Genomic DNA, 25,062 nt, shown 5'->3' on the forward strand with positions numbered 1-25,062 from the left:
TAGCATAGGCAAGGGAAGGCTGTGCCTTCCCAAACAGCCTGGCATGGCACTGTCCGCTCTTCGCCCCCAGGCTCCCTCCTGCCTGCTTCCACCAGTTCCCTCCCTGCTCTTCTGTGGCCGAGAGACTGGGATAGGCAGGGGGCCAGTGCACACAAGGCCATAGGCGCCAACTTTTTCTGGAACTGGTGGGTGCTCGACCCTCCCCCCCCGCCCCGACTCCACCCCTGCCCTGCCCCCATTCCAACTCCTTCCCCAATGTCCCTGCCCCAACTCCGCCCCCTCCCTGCCCCTATTGGACCCCTTCCCCAAATCCCCACCCCAGCCCCGCCCCCACCTCTTCCCCGAGCGTGCCGCGTTCCCACTCCTCCCCGCTGTTTCGCAGCGGCAAGTGCTAGGAGCTAGGGGGAGAAGCAGGGATGCGGCGTGCTCAGCGGAGTGGAGGCAGAGGTGAACTGGGGTGGGGCGGTGAGCTTGGCTGCCGGTGGGTGCAGAGCACCCACCAATTTTTCCCCGTGGGCGCTCCAGCCCCGGAGCACCCACGGAGTCGGTGCCTATGCACAAGGCCCGGGGCTGGAGGCGCTGCGGCTGGGGCCACACCATCCATCCATCGGCCCGACTGGCGCTGGGGATGCTGGGACCACGCTGCCCACCCAGCGATCGGGGCTAGAGGCGCTACTGGGCTGGGGCTGGAGGCGCTCCAGCCTGACCACTTGCCCACCCAGCACTTGGGTTTGGGGGGCTCTGGCCACGCCACCCCCGTGCTGTGCTGGGGGCGCGCGGGAGGGCAGGTGGCCACGCGGGGGTCTGTGCTCCAGACTCCAGCGGGGAAGAGGGGGCAGAAGGGGAGGGGCGGGGTCTTGGGCATAGGGGGAGGGGCTGGGGGCTAGCCTCCCCCAACAGTGTGTTCACCCACCGCCCATGCCTGATTAGTAAGCAAGGCCTCCAACTTCGCTGAGATTCGGGGAATGGAACCCAGTTCTCGAACATGGCAGACTCATCCAGCCTTGCTGCATCTCAAAAGTTGTAAATGGCACAGTATTATTTACACCTGTTAGCAGAAGAGGAGAGTCTACAACTCGTAGCTTCCTGGTTCACAATTCAGTGCACCTTTCACCAGGCCAAAAAGTATTGTGAGCCAAGTGCCACACCTGAGACTAGAACCAAAGTCGCTTGGTTTCTACAGCCACTGCCTAACCCAATAGGTCTCAGTGGCTGAAATGGGGAAAGGAAGTGACATTCCGATACTGCAGTATGATTGGGGCCCTTCGTTTTCAGTTTTTATTTAATTTATTTTTTCCCGGGAATTTATCGGTGTTTATTACGACAACAACAAAAACAGGTGAAAATTGGTGCAAAAAATATTAATAATTTTTCTGGGTACATATTGGGATTTATTTGGGTGGATGGAAGGACTGGGGGGAAATGTATGCAGTAGATTAATACTCTGATGAATGGAATTCAGTGGGGTTTGCTGCAGAACTAAAACAAACTCAAAACACAACGCCACTTCTGAGTGTAAGAAAACAATATACCTCTAATCCCCAAATAAAACTTCGGAGCTTGCGTGCGTGCCTATTTGCTTGTTGTGTGTAACTTCCAGACTAATACATAGCCTGACTTCAACAGGCAGCTTTGCATAGACACACAGACTAATGTATTATCGTAATACATAGATCTCATGCAATGTGTTGTATTTTCCTAATACAAGAAATTATTTTTTATATATTTGAATGATACAAGAGTAGGCTAAAAATTGGGGGGAAAATGAATAATACTTTTTATAAAGCCTGGGATTTTTTCAGTAAAAATCTATTTAAACTGAAAACGAAGGGGCTTAAGTATGATTTATGGATTATCTCGCCGATCCTCCATTATGCACAATGCTTTGTTGTTGAAACAGGGTCATGCTCCGTCTACGTCTATGAACCCCAGGGAACAGCATTTCCCGTGACGTTGGGGTAATGGGAGTTGTGCCATATCTTGAACTCCAAACACCTGCATCATCATCATCATGACAGAGCGGCTGCCGAAAAGGAAATGCTTTGTATGTCCAGTTACTAAGAAGAGCCAGAAGATTGGCATGGGAGTAAGAGGTGGTTTGGAGCCATCGTCAGGTGTATTCAATCACCCCGTGACCCTTACCTGTGGTACAATACCATCAGCCAGCTACAAGAGAGCCAACATTGCAAGACAGGAAGGGCTTTGCTGTTGAAGCCACATGAAAAGAAATGGAAAAATTGAGTGTTTAAAGGGAAAAATTACAGCTTGGGAAGGAGGTCAAGACTGCAGCAGAGCCCTCGTGCCCAGTGGACGCTTGTATTCATCTAGGGGGCTGGACTGGTAATGCGTCGCTCTTTGCAGTTAATGGGATGATATTAGCTCCGCCAAGCAGGGCTGTGCTGGCATTCAAATTGGTCCAATTTAGACACCGACAGGACTCCCGGCGGTGCCGCGTCTCAGCAAATGGGGCTTCCTTCGGCTTACTTACCGCATTTGTCACTCATTTCGCTCCTGACCACATCCTTCACTTCTTCTTCCTGTGTTTGCAGCAAGCAAAGCTTGGTTTTAGAATTGGTTTCTATGGTGAGTGACACCAGGACCTCCTCTTCGATTCTATGCCCCCCAGCGACCTGGGGCCACACACATCTGACTCTGCCCCCTTGGCCAGTGGATGTAAGTTACACCCACTTTACGCCTGCTGCCGGAGTGGTGTAAAAGGACCCTGGTGTCACCGAGAATCAGGTTCAGGGTGTGCAGCGTGTGGATAACTCATCTAAAGCAATTCTGAAATACATTTGATTAGGGCTGTTTTATAATGTAACTAAATCTCTCTTCAGTGGCAGGCGTTGTGCTGCACAGGTGAGAATCGACACAGACCTAAAGCCACATAAATGCCTGTTTCTTCCTCCAACACTATGTCATGATTGGAGGTGTTTGGTTTCTCAGGGTACGTCTACACTGCAGACAGGAGTGTTAGTCCAACACACGGCAGCATACCCAAGCATAGATGACTCGTGCCTCCCCATACTGGGGGGGGAGTGTGGGCACAATCTAAAGGGGAGGACATGTGACTGCCCCATGTGTCTCCTCTACCTTCCCTCAGCCCTGAGTCCAGCCTGGGGTCGCTGCGCTCTCCCCTCTGGCACTTTACCTGCCGGGGGGGCTCTGGCCTTCTCCCACTGCGCCACACTCCCCACACCTGGCATGGCTAGGGTGGTGGCGTCAGCCCACTCCCTAACCAGGCCCAGCTGCCGTGGACAGAGGCTGAGTGAGGTGGAAATGTGCTGGCGGGGAGAGGAGACTCTGGCTCGCTCGGCTCCTGTCCCTGGCAGCCGGGCCCGGGCGGGCAGTGGGTGGCCCCCACCTCCCCAGGCAGGCTCTCGCAGGCAGCAGATGCACTGCATGGAGCAGTGACCCGAAGAGGCCAGCTTGAGCTATGTGAGCAGCGGCCCCTCCCGCTCCCCGCCCAGGCTCAGCTGCCAGGGAGAGTGGCTGAACCAGGGGCGTAGCCACAGGTGGGCCCACCCACTTAGCACCCAGGCCCACCTCGCCAGCCCCGGCTCTGCTCTAGCTACAGCACTTGCCCCACTACGCCTGGTGCTCCTGCCGGGGCGGGGGCTTGGGGGAAGGGGCAGTGCGAGGGCGGGGGCTCAGGGGAAGGGAAAGGGCAGTGCGAGGGCTCGGGGGAAGGGGCAGTGCGAGAGCGGGGGCTCGGGGGAAGGGAAGGGGTGGTGCGAGGGGGAAGGGGCGGTGCGAGGGCGGAGCTTTGGGGGAAGGGGAAGTGCGAGGGCAGGGGCTTGGGGTAAGGGGCGGTGCGAGGGCGAGGGCTCGGGGGAAGGGGCGGTGCAAGGGGTCGGGGGCTTGGGAGAAGGGGTGGTGCAGGGGGGGGTGGAGCCTTGGTTTTGGCCCCAGTGGTTCCGCTTCCGCTTCCCCTACTTCGGACATGTCTGATCCGGAAGCCAAGCTGGGAATCTTAAGAGAACAGGTTCTCTGGTGAGATTTCTGATGCTTCCCGGTTCCAGGGGGATCAGACAGAATCATAGAACCATAGAAGATTAGGGTTGCAAGAGACCTCAGGCGGTATCTAGTCCAGGGATTCTCAACCTTTTTCTTTCTGAGGCCCCCCCAAAACATGCTATCAAAGCTCCATGGCCCACCTGTGCCACAACAACTGGTTTTCTACATATAAAAGCCAGGGCCGGCGTTAAGGGGTAGCAAGCAGGACAATTGCCCGGGACCCCATGCCACAGGGGGCCCCACAAAGCTAAGTTGCTCAGGCTTTGGCTTCAGCCCCCAGTGGCGGAGCTCAGGGCCCATGCAGTGGGCCTTCAGCTTTCTGCCCTGGGCCCCAGTGAGTCTAACACTGGCCCTGCTTGGTGGACCCCCTGAAACCTGTTTGAGGCCCCACCAGGGGGCCCCGGACCCCTGGTTGGGAACCACTGATCTAGTCCAACCCCCTGCTCAAAGCAGGACCAACCCCAACTAAATCATCCCAGCCAGGGCTTTGTCAAGCCGGGCCTTAAAAACCAATAAGGATGGAGATTCCACCACCTCCCTCGGTAAACCATTCCAGTGCTTCACCACCCTCCTAGTGAAATAGTGTTCCCTAATATCCAAGAGCACCTTCTCTGATTGTGTTCCAGCACCTCTGCCCCGTGCTGAAGCCACAGGCAGCCATGGCAAGGGAGGTTATGTATTTACAGGCTTTTCTACAGCGCTCGTCTCCACAGTATGCGAATGCCTAGTGGAAATGAACGTATTAAATCTAACTGCACCCATTTCGTTTCCCTCATTTAACAGATGTGGAGACAGAGGCCCAGAGACATTAAGGGACCATCTCTGAAATCATACAGAGAATTGGTGGCAAAGACAGGGAGAGAACCTCATTCTCCTGCATCCCACCCCTGAGCCTTAACCACCAGACCCTCCTTCACCCAAGTCAAAATACAAAATAAACCAATCCTTTGGGAGCCTCACTCACTTTCCCAAGCGTTGCTAAAGTGTTCCCACTGATCCTTATTATACAGGTAGCCATCCTGATTCACTTCACCTTCGTTCCTCACTCTAAGCCAGGCCTAACCCCTTGCTCCATGCGTGTCGTCCTCCCCCGATCTGAATGATTCCGTTTCATGATATGGGAAGGGACACCTCCTGTCACCTGAACGTTGGGTTTCTCCTCATCATCTTGCTGTATCTTCATCTGGAGTTAATAGCGTTGTGGCTCCTGTTTTCTTTTGCCATCTCTCTTCTTGGGTAGCTCTGACCATCATCTTCATTTCATCAGCTCTAAGTCTCACTTCCTTCCTGGCAGCTGTTTCTCTGCTGACTTACCTTCTCCTGCATGGTTCCATGGCACACCTCTCATTCACACTTTTGCCCTATCTACCAATCTTAGGGTTTTTGCACAGCCGCCCAGCTGTAGTACTTGGGCGCCTTCCATGTAAAACCGATCAGCAATAGCAAAGTCCCTATTTGAACTTCATGGAGTCTCAGCCTCTTCCCCCTTTTACGAAATAAACAGTCTGCCTGCGGTAGGGGTATGCTGTTGGTGGAGTGGTGGTGTGTTAGTTTGCTTTTGGGGTGGGGTGGGATAGGTGTCAGCATTGTGAATGTCATTCCTGTTACAGGGGACGGGCTTAGTCAAAGCTTCTTTTTGCTGCTCGGGCACACTTCTGTCTCCCCATCGCTGTTGGACAGTCTGGTCTTGTCTCACCCATGGAACTCCTACTGATGTCAACAAAAAGCAGAGGGTCCACGCTGAGGATGGGAAAGGAGAAGTTTGCCCCTAGTCCAGCACCCTCGGAGAGCAGAGCCGCGGTCTGCTTTGCTGTTACGCTGCTCTCTGCGCTCTCTCTGACTCAGCGTGCAACTAGCTGACATCTTATCAGCCGCTAATGGTCCAATGCGCTGAACATTCATCTCCTGGAGCCATTCGGAATGAATTTGCTCTGAGTGTCTCTGTCCTCCCCTGTACCTCTTAGGCATCATTTGCCCTATTTTCTCTATTCTGGCTTGTGCAATAGGCTGTTGATTTGGGGATAAAGTACTCACAGAAAGGCCAGGATCTCCTTTCTCTCCTTTCACACCAGCTGGACCATTTTCTCCCTGTTAAAAACACTTAGGTAATTACAGAGGTTCAGCAGATTAGGCAGTAAATGCCTCCAACAGTAAATGCATCCTGAATAGAAAAAGATGCTAAAGAAAGAGGGGGAGGGACCACAAGGTTCAAATACAGTGTTTTCCCGTAAATTTAAGAGACACCAGAAAATAGTTCAGTAAACTGAAATTGCCAGATTCATCCCAATGCAGGAGAGGAGGGGATACATTAGAGGGCTGGTTAAGTCTCCCTGATTCTGTGGACTGATCTGCACTTGCCCCAGCCGCCAAAGAAGCTAGAGCAGCCCAGGGGCTGCTCTAACATATACCGTTTGCATATGGTCCCTAAGGGACCATAGTCCAAATGAGAATCTGCTTTGCACTGATGGTCCCCTGCCAGCTGCCTGAATGGACCTCCTACCCCCGATGTGCCCCCAGCTTTATTCCAGATCTCCTCATGCCAGGTGAATTCTCAGCTAGCCAGCTACAGACAAATTCTGGCTCTGTGGCATTATCTGCGTGGAGCAAAAGTTCTGGGTTGGGGAGGGAATCTGGCCTCAAAACTGAGCTACTTTACAGTCCTGTAATTCAAATGCCAGATAGACGATTGCACCAGCTTTCTGGTGGCATTGTAGTTACAACCCTGGGAACACAACGCCACCACCCTCAAGGGAAACAACAAGCAGGATGGACGATTTCTCTACTCAGTGCAGACAACTGTCCTGCAAAAGTTGCTCTGAGCCATTTCCAACCAAATTTGTTGATTAAAAATTGCTACGGTAAAAAAAAGCCCACACGGCACAGGGCGAATTGTCCGGACGAGACCTGCGATGGCCATTTTTCTGAATCTGTGACCACCTAACGAGGGCGAAAGCACTGGAACAAATTGCATCAGCCTCAAAGGCTAAACCTGTTAGGGGGCAGAACTGCCATGGCGACTCACTGCCGCAGCAAAACAGTGAGTCAGGGAAGTCGACCCTGCGGCGGATAAAACCTCAGCCAGAAATATGACTCGGTAGCAAAGATCTAAAGCTGGCCGAGAAGAGAGTATAAAGAGAGGGTGATTTCAGAATCGATCAGCCTTTTGCCAGTCAGTCCTTGTGCTCTGCCACCCGTACCCAATTCCTGGCCAGACTAATAGGGGTGAATGATTTACGCTGCTTGTCTCTTGCCTTGTTTTGCCTTCCGTCTGGCTAACTTCGTTACTGGAGTATGGGCAATTTTATGCATTGGACTTGCTTGCAGAATAACATAAAACCCTTCAGTTCTTGCATCTGCTGCTTTTTTTTAGGTTGCCTGGCCTAGACGTAATTTCCCTCTCGCTAGCAATGCAAATAGAGAGAGCCAAGACGGTCAAAAACGGGAGACTAAAGTTAGGCTGATTCCATATTCAGACCTCTAAATCAGTGGCCCGGTTTTCCGTAGTGAGAGCAATCAGCAGCTTGCGGGGTGATCTGCCCTCTGGCAAATCAGACCACTTGTTTAGAGGCAAAAACACGGGCTCCGAATCCTAACTTTAGGCTCCCATTTTTGAAAGTCTTTTTCAGCTAGACTAGCTGGGTGAAATGAGCTCCGCCTAGCTAGCTAGTCAAGTGCTCTCTGGAACCCTCAGAGGATGTAGGATCGCATTATTTAATTGGACTGCGCAACCCTCTCCAGTCAATTAAAAGGGGGAGGCTGTCAAGGAGGGTGGGCCCCAAATATGGTGTTTCCCCAAGAAGTGTTACAAACATCGTTGGCAAATGCCTAAAACGGACAGACAGTCTAGCCAGGCTTGTGCCGCAGAGCCCGGATCACTGACCCTGAGGGTGTGTCTGCACTGGAGCTGCTGGCTGTGATGGAGCTCGCGTGCTAACAAGAGACGCATGCCTGCAGCGGTGAGAACGGTGGGGCAGGCTGGCCACTTGAGTATGCACCTAGGATTTCAGACAGGATCGGATTCGGGTTGGCTAGCCCTGCCTGCTGTTCGCGCCACTGCAGCTACACTGCTATTTTCAGCGCATGAGCTTGATTACATACGTCTAGGTGAGCTGGAAATTACGTCTTCCAGTGTAGACACCCCCTGAGAATGCCGGCACTCTGGGCCAACACGCTGTCTGTACACAGAGCAGTGACATTCCACAAGGCCGGCAAATCAAAACCGAAGTCGACAGCCTTCACCCAAGACCTGATCTGATGGACTTTTCTCCTGAGCCAGCAGGGGGAACGATACTAACAAACCCTGCTCCCAGAGCTCAGCTGACAGTTGGCCTGACCCTCTGTGTATCGAAGCCAGTGGACGCCTTCCTGCGGAGTTCAGTGAGAGTCGGATCAGACTCATTATTATGGCAGAGCACGGGACTGAATCCAGATGTCCCGAACCTCAGTCCAGTGGCCTTTTATCATTCATTATTTGTATTACTGAAGTACCTAGGAGCCCCAGTAACGGACCAGGGCCACCATTGTGCTAGGCATGTACAAATACAGAACAAAAAAAATGTTCCCTCCCCATAACCACGCCCCCCCCCCAAACACACACAGCTTCAGCTTCGTTTTCTAAGCTACCTGAGCAGTTCTCAGTACTCACCTTCTCTCCTTTGTTGCCAGGAGAACCTGCAGAACTCCTGAGGCAGAGCTGAGGTCTTCCTCTTCTACCTCTTGCACCCTAAAAAATATAGCAAAAAGGATCATTGTATTCTAAGTGATTGGCCAACTTCCATAGATGCCTTTGAATTCATTCTATATTTCTGGGTGTGTGTCCCCCCCACAAATCCTATTCTCGGCATAGCAAGACTTCAGACATCAAAGGCAACTTGGGGCAAACATCTGGAGTTCAGGTGTTGCCAAAATACTTCACCAAACGTTTATGCTTCAGCCCCAGTACCTGCCTCATCCCCTGCAAATAAGAACCCCAGGGAACAGTAAACCGAGCAGCTCTTTAGAGTTTCCTCTGAGTCATCCCAGCAGAAGGGTGAGCTTTGCTCCTTCTGAGCCCTCCAACAGCCAAGGATGTCAGCCCCCTATACCCATGACTCTCAAGCAATCAGCCATTGCCCCCATCACCTCTTGGGAGCACCTCCCCCCCAGCGGACAGCTCCCCCTAACCCTGTCCTTGGGGGTTCTCCATGGAGGACCCAATTCCTGTCCTCCATCCAGTGTGGCCCAGGACCAATCTCTTGCTTTCTTTTCCAAGTGAGGCTGCTAAGCGTTGGTTGAGTCCTGTCTCTGTTGGGAAAGGTCACCTGCTTTCACACACATAGGCAGCACTCCCCCCCCTAATTTAAGAACCACCGTCTCGGCGGGAGGAAGAGGGCTCCTGGGGCTTGGACGGCTGCAGCTCCCTCCCACGCGGGCATCTGGAGGGCCTCGGTGCTGTTCCTGAGGCCTTTATCTTTTAATTTAGGGGAAACACAGGGAGCAGCGTGGGTGGGGAAGGCAGCGTCGCATGTGCGCTTTAATCAGTGCCAAAGCTGGCATCCATAATGATCTCTTACACAGCTTTTTCGGTGTGTGTCACTTGTACTGCTAATAGAAAAGATCCGGCCTGTTTAAACATACATGAGGGTATCTCTTGCTTTCAGTTCCTTCCACTCTCTCGGCTGCTTTTAAATAATTTTCATCTCCAGGGACGGCAGAGAAAAGGAACAGGGCAGAAGTGCTGGAAGCTTCCACACCCCGCACCCCAACCCCCTGCCTCAGCCCTGAGCCCCCTCCTGCACCCCAACCCCCTGCCTGAGGCTCAGCCCAGAGCCCCCTCCCACACTCCAAACCCCTCGGACCCAACCCCCAGCCCAGAGGCCCCACCCCCTCCAACACCCCAACCCCCTGCCCCAGCCTGGTGAAAGTGAGTGAGAGTCGGGGAGAGTGAGCGACGGAGGGAGGGCGGGTGGAGTGAGTGGGGGTGGGGCCTTGGAGAAGGGCAGGGGCAGGGAAACGGCCTTGGGGAAGAGGCGGGGCAAGTGTGTTTGGGTTTGTGTGATTAGACAGTTGGCATCCCTAACTCCTCTACAGAAGAAGCCAAGCGCCGCACTCTTGCGAAGCAGCGCTGGGTACCATGGTGGGCTGCATCAGAAGCAATGGAGGGGATTCTGGGCCACGCATTCTTCACGAAGGCGCAGGAATGAGAGATGGAAGATGTTATATGATGAGCGGAACTGAAGGTAGAGGGCCAAGTATCAGGAGGGGCCCAATTTAGGGTTGCACCAGTGGCCCAGCAAGCCAAGCCAAGCCAAGCCAGGTTCCTTACACAGAAATGATAGAATCTAAGCACGTAACACTGGCCACGCCGCAGGCGTCACAAAGATCTCTTTCCCATGGCTTGGCCTGCCTGCCACGTCGCTTTTTGCTAATGAAACAGAAAACACTGGTCATCTGATTCACCCCCCATCCTCCAAACACAGCTCTCTGAGCCCTGCTACAAGACAGGCCTGTACTAAGAGCAGCTGCTCACCCGGGCCCCTGATCCTGCAACTCATTGGGTGTGTGGGCAGACACCAGCCTCAATGTGAGTGCCAGGGTCTACCCATACACAGCCAGTTCCAGGATCAGGGCCCGGGCTTTCTGCAGCGAGATCTCCGCAGAATGTTTGGCACACAAAATGACGCTGATGAAGCCTCACTGATGGAAAGAGAAGAAGACAAGGAGATAGTGAAACAGCGTGTAATACCATAGAGGTGCTCCGGACATGGGTGCAACCGCTGCTGGAATGCTGTGTCCAGTTCTGGTGTCCACAATTCAAGATGGAGGCTGATAAATTGGAGAGGGTCCAGCGAAGTGCCAGTAAAATGATTAAAGGATTGGAAAACCTGCCTTATGGTGATAGATTCAAGGAGCTTAACAAAGAGGAGGTTAGGGTGTGACATGATTACAGCCTTTAACGACCTACACGGGGAACAAATATTTAATAATAGGCTCTTTGATCTAGCAGAAAAAGGTGTAGCACCGTCCAATGGCTGGATGTTGAAGCTAGACGAATTCAGACTGGAAATAAGGTGCAAGTTTATAACCGTGAGGGTAATTAACGACTTGTAGAAGTGGTTGTGGTGGATTCTCTATCCCTGCACACTTTTAAATCAAGATCTGCTCTAGTTCAAACAGTAGTTAACTCAGGGAAGTGCTATGGCCTGTGTTATACAGGAGGTCAGACTAGATGATCACAGCAGTCCCTCCTGGCTTTATAATCTGTGAATTCCTATGGAAGCACAAAGCAGGGAACGACATTACAAACACACTGACATTTACTACTTGACATCAACCCCTGTCCAGAATTCGTGGGAGCAGGATCTGACTCAGTGTTTCCAATGACTATGTATCTATGCATGCTGCACGGAACTACCGCAATGACGCTAAATTTCAATGCAGGTGACTGCTCTAATGGCTCTGGGGCAGAGGAGGTTTTCCCATGCAAAGGGACCAGAAATCTCCATGTGGTTGTGGGAAGGATAGCTCAGTGGTTTGAGCATTGGCCTACTAAACCCAGGGTTGTGAGTTCAATCCTTGAGGGGGCCACTTGGGGATCTGGGGCAAAAATCAGTACTTGGTCCTGCCTAGTAAAGGCAGGGGGTTGGACTCAATGACCTTTCAAGGTTCCTTCCAGTTCTAACATCTCAATATTTTATTAGGTTCTCCTGCTAGATCTCCCAGGGAAGCATCTTCTCAGGAGGGAGGAATTGAGAGCTGGCAGGAGGCGAGGCCTCCCAACTCCACAGATCCAGGGGATCCCTGAGGAAAGGGAACCCCCACAATTCATGGCAGCAGGAACAGGCCTGTCAGAGTTGGCTCCCATGCCACGTTGCTCTGCTGTCCATTTCCCCATGCAGCATGGCTCCTTTGTAGCAGCCGGGGAGAGCATCCTACGGGAGGTAAAGCTGCTTTGGGAATCTTTAAATCCAGACAGGACGGCCAGGTGGAAATCCATGGGGCTGAATAAAAGTTCCGGCCTGTGTGAATAGCCAAGCCCATTGTGCTACCTTCTCTTGTGCTCAGCCAAGCCCTGGGACACTCCTTCTGCATGGAGTAGTGCTGCTTTCTTCCCTTGCATGCCCTGAAGGGAGTTGAGCCTGAGTGAGGTCCCCTGTACCTGCATAAGCTGAAGGGACAATCTGGGACACCAGGCTCAAATTCTGGAACCTCTCTAAACCATGTGGGGCCATGCAGGGCAGTGGAAAAATCAGGCTGCAGATCCATGCACTAGAGACATATTCACTGCCTTCATGTGGTCCAAGATAGGGGTCCAGTGAAAGCCAGGAGAGGACAATCTTGTGACTAATTATTGCTCATTTCAAACAGTGGATTTGGAAGCACTGTTTGCATCCCAAGCTCAAATAGAAGCCAAGGAGAACTTGGGGTGTAATGTCAGTTGTTCCATTCAGTCGTTTGGCCAAATTTTGAACCACTTGGAAATGACGTGTCCTAGATTAATGAAGGAAATGGAACTCTTGAGGTCCAAGCTCAGTTTGACGCTGATGTAATAAGCCCAACGCTGCTCTGTGTTCCGCTTTTCTGTCTGTCTACTTTGGGTCATCCCAGGAAATGGGGTTTGAATGACTTCCACAGGAGAATCTCTATTGTCTGTATAGCACAGACGTTACAGAATTTTATCAGTCATACCAGCTCTGCACATCAAATTCTCCGCATCTCTTGACATGATGGTATTTGCTACATGATACTTTATTCCTCCTCCCTCCCACCCCCTGCGACTGGCTGGCTGACGGTGAGAGAGTCTTAAGTACTTGGCTAATGCCGCAAAATGGTTAAAAGCAAAAACATTGCGTCTTTGGCACCTCCTCCCCCAATGTGTTGTATTCCTGAAGCACAGACACAACTTACCTTTCCTCCAGGAGGTATTTACAGACTGTATATTCAAGAATCAATTCACCCATCTGTGATGGTGTGTGAGGAAATAGGACTATTTATACCATCGATATTACCACTGTTATATAATTTATAACCATAAATCTTGTACGAAGTGTATCATGTAAGGTGTCAATGGAAAAGTTACAGTCTATCAAGTACGATTATCCTGGTTAAATCCACGTATCATCTTTATAGTGGACGTTATGACTTTTGGCTATGGAAACCTGTGCTGTATTCCTGGGAGACACCCACCAGATGGATGTACATCAGGGATAGACAGCTATGTATTGATGGTCCATCAAGGACACTCAGCTCTCACAATGACCATTGAAGAAACTCATCCCACACAGTAGGTCTTCCTGCAGATGCCTCAGAGAGCAAGGAGCCAATGACTATTTCCCTGTGATCCAACAAACCATGTAAGGATGTGTGATATGCTCATGTGACCCTAGACTCCATCTTGGGCCAGTAATCTTCCACACACACAGTGGCTGTGGGCTTTGTTTGGGACAGTCAATTTCCATGCACATGGCAGAGGATATAAAAGGCCCCTGAGATATCTCCATTTTGCCTCTTTTCCTGCTCTAATTCTCTGGACTGTGGATTTACAAAAAATGGAGCATCTTGAACTATGGACCGAGGACCTTCCAATCTTTTGGAAGTTACCAGAGACATCTTACAAGCCAGCAAGCTATTCCATCCCTGCTACAAACCTGAGAGAAAGGCTTTGCAATCATTTGTATGTATATGATCTGTTAACCGTTTATAACCCTCTTCTTTTCTTTTACTATTAAAATTTTTAGTTAGTTTACTAAGGATTGACTGGGAGCGTGATATTTGGGTAAGATCTGGGATTCGTATTAATCTGGGGATGTGTGTCTGATCCTTTGGGATTAGAAAGAACCTCACATCTGGTGAAATAGGTTTTCAATAACCTCTCGCTATATTAGATTGGGTTGCCTGGATGGGAGCCAAGGACTGGAGTGCCTTGTTTGGCTTCTGGTTAATCGGTGTGGTGCTGCAGAAGCTCTTTTGTTACTGGTTTGGTGAATCTAAGTATAGAGTAAACCACCAACTCTGGGGATTGTCTCTCCTATTTCATGCCATCTGCCCTGAGTGTGACATTTTCAGTGTGGCCCATCCCGGGCATCCGGTCACACCACCATTGATGTGCAATATGCAGCCACCTCTGGTGTGAAACATGACACACTACAGGGGACTGGACTAGATGACCTCTCGAGGTCCCTTCCAGTCCAACGATTCTAGGATTCTATGAGCCCTCACCTATTCACTGATAGTGATTTTTAAATGCCTATTTACAGATTAATTTATGGGAAATGGTTGGCCTTTCAGACATTTACTTCTTCTAAGCATTTCTCGTGTTCTCAATTCTTTTGACATTCATTTTTTTAGTCCTGTTTCATTGGCAGATTTCTTGCTTATTTAATAAATGATGCTCGTGGGTGGCTGATTAGTATTAATCTACAGTATCCTCTGCTGTATTATGCTTGCATGCACTCTTCATTATCATAAAATCTGGGGGCAGGACATTCACATTCCTCAATAGCATTAGCATGTCTCATTTCCAAGTCTTTTTGTTATATTTCAAAAAGAGCCCAGCGTGTCTTGTGTGCAAAGACACATCTTAAAGATGACCCACAAATGGAGCTTTAAAGCATCCAACTGCTTCAGAAATATAGGCACCAAATACCCCAAATGTCTAGGGTTGTCGGGGCACATTCACTGCGCTAGCAGCTTAAAATTTACCACGCTTTCCTTTCTTATTTAGGTGCCAGTTCCTGCCCTGGAGACTTTCCAACATAGACAGAAAAAGGATGGGAGAACGGGCGTGTTGTTATCCCCAGTTTATACATGGGGAACTGATGCACAGAGAGGTTAAGTGACTTGTCCATGATCACAGAACAAGGTGGTGGCAGAGCCGGGATCAGAACTCTGATCTCCTTCAGCTAGAGGTCTTAGTCCTTTATCTCTGCAGAGGTACGTCCTGCTCACCTTGAAGAGTTAAAAGAACAAGAGCAGCAGCAAAGCCTGCAGACATGGACTGCTCTGAGTTCACGTTCCCACGTTGAGCAAGCTTTGAGACACCGCCAGCCCACGCCACCCCTCAGGGCTTTCTTTTGTTCTAAATGTGCTTTCGCCAGGTGGCTCTGCATAGCAAGTCCACTGAAGCCCAATGGGACTGGAGGACCAGGCACAGAGTCTGTCATGCCCACCTACAGTTCGCAACCTTCCTCTTGCTTAAGTACCATTTCCAAGCAGTATCTAGCTGGCCCCCCATTGCCATAGTGATGGGCAGTATTTATCCTCACAACACCCCTGCAAGGCTGCCAATACCCGCATTGTACAGATGGGGAACAGAGGCTAAGTGACTTGTCCAAGGTCACACAGGGAGTCTGTGGCAGAGCAGGAAGTCTCCCACATTCCAGGCTAGCCCTATAACCATGGGTCTGTCCTTCCTCTTGCTGAGTCAGTAGCCCGCAGGGGGGATCCTTGAAGAGGTTTACACGTGTGAGCTTTTTGTGGAGAGTTTTCCTTCAACTGGTTATTTCCCTCACACCACCGATTTTAAATCTTGCCTCTTGGGTTACAATATGCCCCAGAGACTATTGGTGAGGGCCAAACTCTGTCATCTGCCACGTACCAACCACGCTGTCTGTGGAGAAGGCCGTGATTAGAGCTGGCTATGTCGCTTATTGTTGTCAGTTAGGTGCCTGTGTGCTGTCCCAGCCCCGCGCAGATGGTTGGTTTGGAAGACCTTGATCATACTACCCAGAAAGAATGACCACTGGCACGGTTCGGTGACAAAGGCACTCGGCCAGGTTTATTGCCCTCATGACACAGTACTAGTGCCCTGGCTCCAGGGTTACAGGGACGCTAACACACGAGTGTCCAGTGGCAAGGAACGGCTCAGTCAGCAGCGGGAATTTCTGCTGTCCCCAAGGCCGCACAAAGGGTTAAGGCGAGACACCCCAATATTTATAGACTGAAATAAACAACTCAGACCATCTTACGTGTTTCATGACATCTGCTTATTACCTCCCCTTGTATCATGCTCCAGGTATCTCTGGCACAACTTCATTACCTATTCATTACCTCTAGCAGACCCTCTTATCTGGCACTGGCCAGGATGTCACTGGACTAAGCTTTTGGGGTGTGTTCTTGCACATACCCAGTATCTGTCACTTCCTAGGAGTGCCTGTGTTTTAGCCACACTGGCAATGCTTTTGCAAAGGTCATATAGTGAACTTGTAAACATCTGCTTTAATATATGGCCTGACTTTGGTTCACAGCCTCTTGTGCAGGCCTCAGATCTTGCACCAGGCCCCGTGCTCCAGGCTCTCTCTTTCTCCTACAGTTACAGACTCTTAAAAGCCGAAGCCAGTGGGGTATATGGATGCTCAGTTCCCCTGAAAAGCAAGCTGCAAGTGACCGGCCTTGGCTTTCAGGCTGCACTCAGTCCGCTAGCTCACACCCCTCTAGCCTAGACAGTCGCCGGAGCTGTGTGAATTCTGCAGAGCATCTAATGTAATCTGCCCAGAATGTCTTACCTGTGGTCCTGGGTCCCCCTGTGGTCCTTGAGATCCAGGTGGTCCAGCCACACCAATCTTCCCCGGCAATCCAACCTGCCCTTTAAATCCGCCCAAGCCAGGAACTCCCTTGGCCCCCTGAGAATTCCAAACAGAGAGTGGGTCAGAGACTTCCCTTCAAATACAAACGAGGATAGACGTGCCCCCCGGAAGATGGAGGTTTGCAAAGGCCTACCCAACATGCTTTCAGTGGGGTTACTGGCAGTGGGACATATATTAACCCTTTACATCTGGTTGTCCTATTAATAATGCAGTGAAATGATTTGAATGGTGGGGAGGGGGTGCCCTTTGCCAACACAGACACAGTGCTTAGTTCATCCAGTCACTCAGTGCCGGCTCCAGCTTTTTTGCCGCCCCAGGCGGCGGGGAAAAAAAGAAGAACCCGATCGAGCTGCCGCCGAAGTGCCGCCGAGGAGCAAGACAGCGAGTGAAGGGCCCGCCGCCGAATTGCCGCCGATCCGGAGCGGGCCGATTTTGCTGCCGCCGAAGTGCCGCCGCCGCCCGATCCGGACGTGCCGCCCCTTTCTATTGGCCGCCCCAGGCACCTGCTTCCTTCGCTGGTGCCTGGAGCCGGCCCTGCATTCACTACAGAGTTACGTCTCTGTGCCGGGCCCTCTGCTGCAATGGCGAAACAGCAGGACAAACACATTTGCGTCGAATTACGCTCCCAGAGCAACCTTTTTATCTCAGAGAAACTCTACCCAAAGAGCCCCCCTGTGCTAAGAGACGAATGGGGGTGGGAAAATTTTCCTGGCAATACCCATTTCCATTCCCCTGTCAATGCCAGGTGCAAGTGGGTACAGCCTCTGCTAAGGAACAATGTTGATGGTCTTGGAATCTGAACTCTTCTGTTTACCCAGAGAACAGTGACTAACCATCGAGGTACTCACCTGGCCCCCATCACGGAGCACCTCACAGATGTACCGATCCTCACAACCCCCCCTCCCCCCCGCGAGGTAGGGCAGTGCTTTTATCCCCATTGTACAGACGGAGAACTGAGGTGCAATGTAGATTAAGTGACTCACCCAAGGTCATGCAGGGAGTCTATGCCGGAGCCAGAATTTAAACCCAGGTCGTGGGAGTCCAAGTCCTGTGCCCTTTCCACTAGATCATCCTGCCGGCCAGGGCCTGGCCTGCCAACATGCTTCAACACTCTGGTGTGCCCATCTGTCGGGCTGAGAGGGTTGTTCAGACTCCCTGGCCCAGTCAATCCCCGACCTTTCTGAAGAGGCTGCCACCAAATGTGCCAATTGTGACAGTGATGGCCACACCCCGTGGCACCGTCACTACTTTGTGACATGGATGCCATCCATCTGCTGGGCGCTAAAGTGAGATGCCCAACTCATTTCACACGTGCTACCCAACCCCCCCTGGAGGGTAACATGTTTCTCACTCCCTCTGGACCTGGGCTGGATGAGTCAGCAAGCCCAGAGGTGGAAAGGCTCAGTTACTAATACTTGAGCCATTAAATGCACACTAACGTGCACTCATGAGAATTCTCCTGAAGTTGCTCCGAGAGAGAAGAACTTGAAGGAGGTGGAGGGGAAGACCTCAGTGACTCAGCCAAGCTGGATTTCTAATTCATGCAGCTGTTTCTTTTGAACACTAAAAATAGAAGCCCATCCATCTAAAGCAAGGCAGAGTCCCATTAAACTATTCTGAAGGGAGAGTCAGCTCCTTCCCTCCCCCTCCCCAACCGCTCCAAAGCAAAGCTCTCTTGGGGAATGAGATGGAGTGTGAGTCAGTCGGGTCGCTGAGTGGTGGAGGATCAAGATGGGAGCCCCCCCGACATGATTGATGCAACGCATTCCCTCTGCCCAACAGAGCCTGTTTTCCCATTTAGCACAAGTGACCCCCGGTGACTCTCAGTTTAATTGTATCTCAGGCGCTGACTTGCATAAGCTCGTGCGTGGCCGCAATACAAAGGAGGCGCTCACAAGAGTGGGTGGCAGGCTGGGTAGCCACAAGGCTAGAACGTCTAAAGCAAACCAGCAAGGAGAAAGTACGAAACTCTTCTTCTCTTTCTTCTTTTATAGGATCCCATGGTCCAGCCACTCCAGAATCCCGTCTCCAACAGGGTCCAAACAGATGCTTCAGAGGAAAGTGCAAGAAACCCACAGCATGAAGAAGGGGGTAATCTGCTCCCAGTGAAGATGTCCTCCTAATCCCTAGCAGGGATTGCACTGAGCCCTGATGCACTGAGGTGTTATATCCCTTTCCAAATTTTTTAGCATTAACCATTAAAACTCTGGATATTTTTGCTATCTATATCGAGGTCCAGCTTCCTCTGACTCTTGGCAATGCCTCAACAGCTTCCTGTGGCAATGAGTTCCACAACCCAGTTACACACTGAGTGAAAAAAAATGCTTCCTTTGATCAGTTTTGAATTTGCCACTTTCAATTTAACTGCATGTCTCCTTGTCCTGGGAGAAAAGAAGCTCTCGATCTACTGTCTCTATCCCCTTCATTATTTCACATAACTTTGGCCTGGTCTACACTACGACTTTAATTCGGATTTAGCTGCGTTAATCCGAATTAACCCTTCACCCGTCCACATTACAGAGCCAGTTAATTCGAATTAAAGGGCACTTAAAATCGATTTCTGTACTCCACCTCGACGAGCGGAGTAGCGCCTAAATCGATTTTGTTAATTCGAATTAGGGTTAGTGTGGCCGCACACCACCGAATTAATGTGGTTAAAAACCGAATTAAGGTGCTTAGTGTGGCCACGCACAATCGAATTTATACAACCTGTTTCCCAAATTCGAATTATCTAAATTCGGATTAATCCTGTAGTGTAGACATACCCTTTATCATGTCCCCTCTTATTTATCTCCTCTCCCAGGTAAACTAGTCTCTCTCTTTCTCTCTTATCCTGCTCCTTTCATCTCTTCTCCCCTCCCTGTAGCTTTCCATCCTTCTCCATTTCCCCTCACTAGTTAGTAGCAGACAGGCAGGTATGCTGCATTAATTGTGTCGCTAATACATCTGCAATTCCGATGGCAGGAATTTTAAGTGCTGAATTTGTCCATAGCCTGGATTTCCAAGTTAACCTCCCCTCCCCCCCAATATACTTGAGTTTTGCAAAGCCTTGATAATGACACCATTTAGAAATACCATTTAAGGCTAAGAAGAGAAACAGCCAGTATGAATTCTCCTTCAGATAAATTTCCACCACACATCATAATGCACCAATTAGCTTGTGATAAGAATAGAGAGTGTGCAATTCAATTCAAAGGAATATTTTTTTAATGTGAGAAAATCTGTAAAGGTGAACAGAAAAGCTGTTTTGATGTCAAAAACTCTTTAGGAGACAAAAGCAGCAATAACCTAGCTATTGGTGTAGTCTGCAAGTGCAGAGAATGAATGAATGGCTCCAGTGACTGGCCGTGGGAAATACAATAGAGCTGGTTGGAAAATTTGCATCACGCCACTTTCCCTTCAGAAAATGTCATTTCAACAAAACCAAATTTTTATTTTTTATTTTTGCAAAATTGTTTCGGGGAATGAGCAACAGGGGATGGATCACTTGATGATTGCCTGTTCTGTCCATTCCCTCTGGGGCACCTGGCATTGGCCACGTTAGAGGACAAGATACTGGGCTAGATGGACCTTTGGTCTGACCCAGTATGGTCGTTCTTATGTTTTTATGTTCTTATGTAATTTTGACAAAATTGCATTTAGAAAAAAAATTGGAAAAAACATTTAGAAAGTGTCAAAACATCCTGTTTCAACCTTTTTGCAACAACTCTTTCACTTTTTCATTTCAAAATGACTTTTCATTTGAAACTTAATTGTGTACAAGACCAAGGAAAAGGGCTGAAAGTTAAACGAAATGTTTCGATTGACCCGTACTGAATTGTTTTCTGGAATTTCAGTTCATAAAAAAAAATTCAAAATTTTGGCTTTTTTTCCTGATTTGGGACCATTTAGAAAAAAACACCTCAAGTTTCATGGGGCAGGAAATCTGTTCGCTAGCCTGCTCTAATATACGTCCTTTCAGCACTAAGCCACAGACTGTGATAATACCGACTTGCAAGCTGCAGCCATGCAATGACTGATTTAATGACTGACATGAAATGAAGTGGTGGGTCCCAGTGTTATTCCAACTGGACAGTTGTCCATGTCCTCAAACCCCCCCCGCCACCACCACCAATGGGTATTAGTAGAGAGTCTCTGTGGAGAAGCCAAGGACTGAACGTGCTAAGAGACTGAACTTCCTTTTCATCCCTAGAGGTGGCGCTAGAGGACAGCACCATTAGTGGTGGTGGGATAAAAAGGGGTCATCAAGCATGTACACTTGGCACCTTTCACCATCACTAAATTCACACACGATCGTGCACACACCATTATTAATGAGAAATTACAAATGCAGTGATAAAACAATATAGCTGAGAAAAAGGCTCCCCTGGCACAGCACTGCCAGCCCCAAGCATTTACAAAACATGAGTCAGGACCCCCGAAAAACAATAGATTGGCTTAAAAATCATGAGGCTTTAAAAATAACGCCTTTTGGGTTTGCTTTACTTGCTTTCTGGGGTTTGAGCCTGTAGGTTTCACGTTTTCAAGCTTTTCTTCTCCACCACAGAGGGCAGAAGCTTAGCCTTGGTTCTTTAAATGAAAGTTGAGATTCTAAGATAATCACGTGACTCTGGGAGCTGGGGCTTTAAGAAAAAAACACCATATATATGGCAAGATGACTCAGGATAAGTCATTAGAGTTGTAAAAAGCAACAGAGGGTCCTGTGGCACCTTTAAGACTAACAGAAGTATTGGGAGCATAAGCTTTCATGGGTAAGAACCTCACTTCTTCAGATGCAAGAAGTGAGGTTCACTTGCATCTGAAGAAGTGAGGTTCTTACCCACGAAAGCTTATGCTCCCAATACTTCTGTTAGTCTTAAAGGTGCCACAGGACCCTCTGTTGCATTTTACAGATTCAGACTAACACGGCTACCCCTCTGATACTTGACATCATTAGAGTTGGCAACACCTGACATTATCCTCTCAGTAACTGCTAAGGAGTGTGGGGAGGCACAGCCAGAGTGTGCATGGAGGGAAGAGTAGTTTGGGAGGAGAGCCAAGAAGGTTGGTGGGAGGGGAACTAAGCAGTGAGGGTGTGGAAATCAAGGTGCATGTGAGAATTGGAAAGGTGGGCAGGGTTGGAAGAAGCAGTAGCACAAGCAGGCCAAGGGAGCATATGGGTTTAAATTGGCCATGAATAAATTGTGGCTGAAATTGAGAGGAAGGTTTCTAACCATCAGAGGAGTGAGGTTTTGAAAGCCTTCCAGTAGGAGTAGTGGGGACAAGAAGCCGAACTCGTTTTCAGATGGAGCTTGGTAAGTTTATGAAGTTCCTAGAATCATAGAAATGTTGACCCCGAGAAGTCATCAAGTCCAGCCCCCCGCATTGAGGCAGGACCAAGTAACCCTAGACCATCCCTAACAGGTATTTGTCCAACCTGTTCTTAAAAAACTCCAATGATGGGGATTCCACAGCCTCCCTTGGAAGCCTGTCTAACTTACTTAGACAGATTTTCCTACTATCTAACCTAAATCTCCCTTGCTGCAGATTAAGCCCATTACATCTTGTCCTACCCTCAGTGCCCATGGAGAACAATTGATCCCCATCCTCTTTATAACAGCCCTTAACATATTGGAAGATGGTTTCTACTAGAATCATAGAATATTAGGGTTGGAAGAGACCTCAGGAGGTTATCTAGTCCAAACCCCTGCTCAAAGCAGGACCAACACCAACTAAATCATCCCAGCCAGGGCTTTGTCAACTTCTAAGGATGGAGATTCCACCCTAGGTAACCCATTCCAGTGCTTCAACACCCTCTTAGTGAAACAGTGTTTCCTAATATCCAACCTAGACCTCCCTCACTGCAACTTGAGACCATTGCTCCTTGTTCTGTCATCTGCCACCACTGAGAATAGCCGAGCTCCATCCTCTTTGGAACCCCCCTTCAGGTAGTTGAAGGCTGCTATCAAATCCCCCCTCACTCTTCTCTTCTGCAGACTAAATAACCCCAGTTCCCTCAGCCTCTCCTCATAAGTCATGTGCCCCAGCCCCCTAATCATTTTTGTTGCCCTCCACTGGACTCTTTCCAATTTGTCCATATCCCTTCTGTAGCGGGGGGACCAAAACTGGACACAATACTCCAGATGTGGCCTCACCAGTGCCGAATAGAGGGGAATAATCACTTCCCTCAATCTGCTGGCAATGCTCCTACTAATACAGCCCAATATGCCGTTGGCCTTCTTGGCAACAAGGGCATACTGCTGACTCATATCCAACTTCTTGTCCCCAGGTCCTTTTCTGCAGAACTGCTGCTTAGCCAGTCGGTCCCCAGCCTGTATAGGTGCATGGGATTCTTCCTTCCTAAGTGCAGGACTCTGCACTTCTCCTTGTTGAACCTCATCAGATTTCTTTTGGTGCAATCCTCCAATTTGTCTAGGTCACTCTGGACCCAATCCCTACCCTCCAGCGTATCTACCTCTCCCCCCAGCTTACTGTCATCAGCGAACTTGCTGAGGGTGCAATCCATCCCATCATCCAGATCATTAATAAAGGATCATTATTAAAGGATAAGCAACTGCCAAATCTAATCATTCTACTATGACTTATTTCTAAAATATTTAAACTTTAGCTCACATTCATAACCTGAAAAATTTCATATTCATTAACTGCTGCTGGCATCAATAGAAGCAGGTTTGGACCCCAAATTACCATTGCTATAGAGACAGACTCCGGGTGCACCAACGTGGCTACCTATGATAGCAGGGTACTGGAGATGACGACCCAGGAGGTCCCTTCCAATTATGTTCCTATGGAGCAGCACTGCAGAGCAGGTGGATGGTGGGAACTGGACCAACCAGCAGGCAGACCGCTTGGGAGGCAGGAGGGGGTATAGCGGAGAGATGGGCAGGTGAGGATCACACACAGTGGCAGCACAGGAAGGGTAGATGGTGGGGAGGAGCAGAAGCGGCATGTGGGATAGGACAAGAGGAGAGGCCAATGAGTAGAAGGGGAACAGGCATCTGCGGGGAGGTCAGGAGACATCTGGAGGTGCATCGAGGTGAACAGATTTGAATGAAAGCTTTCCAAGTCTTTCCCCACTTGAGAACTTTGGCTGAGAGGGCCTGGACCTCTTAAAAACATCCTCATTGTTACAACTGATGCAAATATTTGTGCAGAGGATGTTTCTTTCAAGCTAGTCCAGGGAGCTGCATGGCTGGGAAGCATTTCCCTCCCCTTCCCTGCTCTGCTCACAGAACCTGGACCTCGAGTCCCGGCACAAAGAGTGAAATAACAAATACAAATGACACCCCTGCTGTAATTGACAAGCCTTCAGTATGAGCTGGCACAGCAGTGTAGATCATACCTCCTCACTTACACAGTGTCAGCGCCTTATTTACCTCTTACAGCCGCGCAGCTGCAGAATGCAGTGGACCTGATTCTTCAGGGGCTTAAACCAGTGGAAGTCAGGAGTGACTCCAGGGAGCAATTTAAATTAAATTGCATTAAATTGGTACGAGCGAAAGGAGAATCAGGCCCAGTATGTTGGATGTAAAGAGTCTACATTGTGTGTATTTCAGTCCTTTAAGATCAATTTGCGATTCTACAAAAATGGCCTGGGGTGTATACACCACACCAGGGCTTCCACTCGAAGGCCTTATCTACACAAAGATTTTGTACCAGTACAACTATGTTGGTTAGGGGTGCAATTTTTTACCAAAACATCCCCTAGCGTGGACAGAGTTATACCAGCATGAAGGTATCTTATACCAATATATTCTCCTTTCTGCATAGGAACGGCTATTTATGCCTTTATGCTGCTATAACTGCATCCGCACTAGGGGATTTGTACCACTTTAACTATACCGAGATAGATAAAGCAGACGACCAGCCCCAAGGGTTAAATGCATTGCCACAGAGTGAACTTAAGGAGACATCTCCCAAGTCCAAGCTTAATGCTTAAGACAGGTGACACTTGTCCTCTGGAAAGGGTACATGCGATTTAGCAAGTGTATAATTTCGTTAACTCAACGTGATGGATGGTTCATTCAAAACAGGGCCTCTCGGTATTCTTTTGAGAGTACTAACCTTTTCTCCTTTCTCCCCAGAAACTCCCATGGGGCCATCTGCACCTGACATTCCTCGCTCACCCTGGGGGTAGACAAGAGAAAAATCAAAGCCAATGCATAACCGTGTCATTTTCCAAGCGAGCTGTAATTCAGTGACAAGTGCACACGCTGTTTGAAATGGGCCCTAGTACCCACTTCATCAGATGCATGGAGTGGAAAATACAGTAGGAAGATATACACTACAAAAGTGATTTTTTTTCCCTCCTGCTGATAATAGTCCATTTTAATTTATTTGTCTCGTTAGAGTTGTCAAGGCAATCCCCATCTTTTCATGTTCTCTATGTGTATATATATATCTTCCTACTGTATTTTCCACTGCATGCATCTGATGAAGTGGGTTTTAGCCCATGAAAGCTTATGCCCAAATAAATGTGTTA

At 49.5% G+C, this 25,062-nt stretch overlaps 1 protein-coding gene across 6 annotated transcripts in view; it reads right to left on the reverse strand.

Moving 5' to 3' along the window:
• The window catches only part of LOC112109469 (collagen alpha-1(VII) chain-like), a 102,496-nt gene that overhangs the window by 14,686 nt on the left and 62,748 nt on the right, over positions 1 to 25,062 (reverse strand). For 5 of the 6 annotated variants that reach the window (XM_029910802.1, XM_029910805.1, XM_029910803.1 and 2 more), the window contains 5 exons: positions 24,645 to 24,707; positions 16,500 to 16,616; positions 8,663 to 8,740; positions 6,052 to 6,105; positions 2,489 to 2,537 (listed from right to left, as the gene is read on the reverse strand). In XM_029910802.1, coding sequence (XP_029766662.1) covers positions 2,489 to 2,537; positions 6,052 to 6,105; positions 8,663 to 8,740; positions 16,500 to 16,616; positions 24,645 to 24,707 — 361 coding nt within the window. The remainder of the gene's footprint in view (positions 1 to 2,488; positions 2,538 to 6,051; positions 6,106 to 8,662; positions 8,741 to 16,499; positions 16,617 to 24,644; positions 24,708 to 25,062) is intronic. The other variant, XM_029910806.1, reaches the window with a different exon arrangement.

The sequence above is a fragment of the Terrapene carolina genome, unplaced genomic scaffold (genome assembly GCF_002925995.2).
Source record: "Terrapene carolina triunguis isolate 2854851 unplaced genomic scaffold, T_m_triunguis-2.0 Scaffold68, whole genome shotgun sequence".
Classification (NCBI taxonomy): Eukaryota; Metazoa; Chordata; order Testudines; family Emydidae; genus Terrapene; species Terrapene triunguis.